The 2025-nt window shown below is 57.6% G+C and overlaps 1 protein-coding gene across 1 annotated transcript in view; it reads right to left on the reverse strand.

Annotated features, from left to right (window-relative positions):
* The window catches only part of LOC104524849 (pleckstrin homology domain-containing family A member 2), a gene marked incomplete at its 3' end in the record, with an annotated part of 6658 nt that overhangs the window by 2683 nt on the left and 1950 nt on the right, over window positions 1-2025 (reverse strand). Inside the window, exon 3 of the mRNA XM_010167845.1 lies at window positions 962-1010. Within this exon, the coding sequence (XP_010166147.1) occupies window positions 962-1010 (49 nt within the window). The remainder of the gene's footprint in view (window positions 1-961; window positions 1011-2025) is intronic.

Below are 2025 nucleotides of genomic sequence, written 5' to 3' on the forward strand. Positions count from 1 at the left end.
GGCTGTGGCACTGCCCAGACCAGGACTTCACCTAGTGCTGAAGTCACCCCCTCGCCCGGGGCGTTCGAGGGCCCACAGGAATTCCTTTGCTCAGCACTTGGGTTTGAACTCTCAGCTGAAATGGTGCAAACCCCCGGAGAGCTCTGGGAAGCTCCTGGGGACACGTTCCCAGTGAGCGCTGTGTCCTGGCCAGCAGCTGGACGGGTCAGGGGAAGCTCTCGGCCGATTACTGCACCAAAAGGCTGCAGATATTTTTAACTGCACAAGATCTTGCCGAAACTCCCACGAACCTCACCGTGGGCTCTGCCACACCGGGAGCAGCCCTGTCCCCGCACGGGGACGTGCCACACACTCTGGTCTTTGTCTTGGGCTACATCTCATAGTGAAGTTTTGCAAAGGCACCACTGATTCCCTGGGACAAGTACGTGCTTGTGCTGTCATTTCTGCTGCCTTACACCCGAGCTCGTGGCTCACACACGAGGCACTAGGGCAGCGTGGGTCGGGCTGAGGACATTTTGGGGGGGGAATTGGGTATGAAACACCCCCTTCCCTGAGCCAGCAGGAACAGCAGCTTACGCTGGCATTAAAAAGGAAAAAACCTGCATTGCACAACATAGGGCAGCACAACGGGACAGGAGAGGATTCCAGAGCACAGCGAAGGGACTGGCATGGAGGGGACCTCCTGCCTCCCTCCACAGGCTCTGCCCGTGTGTCTTGAGTGGGGGGTCACAGCAACAGGGCCACTCTGTGGGGCCATGGCTAACACTAGCCCTGCACTGGTCGTCTAGCACAGCATGCCAGGCACTGGCAGCGTCCCTTCCCTCCCTCCCGACCTCAAGGACACTGCGGGTCGGTCCGGCAGCAGCCGGGAGGACTCATGGGGGAGGCACCTGAACCGCAGCCCCCGCGGTGGGGTGTCCTCCCGGCAGAGCCCCACTGGGGTTTGGGGTCCCCGACTCACCAAAGCAGAACGGAGTTTTCGGTTTCTGTTTCGGGGTGGCGATGCTGACCTGCAACAGAGCAAGGTAAAACAAAAATTAAAGATGACTGCACACGCTAATGGCACTCACGAGAGCTGGAAGTTCCCACCCACACACCCAGGATGGACGGGAAACCAGTGTTCTCCAAGCTCCAAACCAGTCAATGCTCCCAGTTCATCTGAGTGTCCAGCACTGAGCCCTGGAACGGCCCCGTTTGCAAACGAGGAGGAGAGCGGGGAGAGCCAGGCAGCTTGAGCCGGGGAAAACGAACGTGTGGATGAGCAGAGCCCAATTAGCACATCCTCCCCGTGCATCTCCCCGTCAGACCCCAGCTGTGTGCCACCGCGGGACCCTCGGGCACCGTCCCCACCCCGGGTACAGCCAGGCAGGACCCCCAGCAGCGCAGCCCTCGGGGTGCTGGCACATCCCGTGCGCACAGCGTGAGCCTGTGAGCTCTGCCAGCTCCTGGGAACCAGCCCGTGTCGGATGTAACGCAGAGCACATGCGGCAACGGACGCGCGGTCCCAGGGGAAGGTCAGCGCCGAGACGGGGCTTTCATCTCCCGCCGTCCCCCCCGGCGCTGGCTGCGCTGCAAAGCAAGGAACGGAAAGCTTTCAAAGGGCTCGAAAACGCGAGTTTCTGCTGGACTAACACAGTTGCTCTTGTCAGCAATTAAGAAAATTGAGGGAAAATAGCAGTGGTTTCTCCCTAAAGAGTCGGAACCGTTTATATAAGAGTAATACTCCTCGGGGCTCCACACACAGCATTCATGGAGTATTTCTTCTGACAGGCTTCCTCCTCCGGAGCCAGTCTATAATGCTTTAAGTATGTTTTCTCAAGCAAACCTCCATTTTTCTGGCGTATTTACAGCTGGTAGCTAAAGCCGCCGGCGTAACCCAATCCTGCAGTTTGTGACCAAATGCTGTCCTACAGCAATCTGCATTTAGACTAAAACCTCTATAATTTATAAGCGAGGCTCTTTCCGAAATGGGGAAGGCTCAACCTCCCAGCGTTGCTTCATCTGCGCTTAATTTATAAATCATGA

The sequence above is a fragment of the Antrostomus carolinensis genome, unplaced genomic scaffold (genome assembly GCF_000700745.2).
Source record: "Antrostomus carolinensis isolate BGI_N321 unplaced genomic scaffold, ASM70074v2 scaffold42475, whole genome shotgun sequence".
NCBI lineage: Eukaryota > Metazoa > Chordata > Aves > Caprimulgiformes > Caprimulgidae > Antrostomus > Antrostomus carolinensis.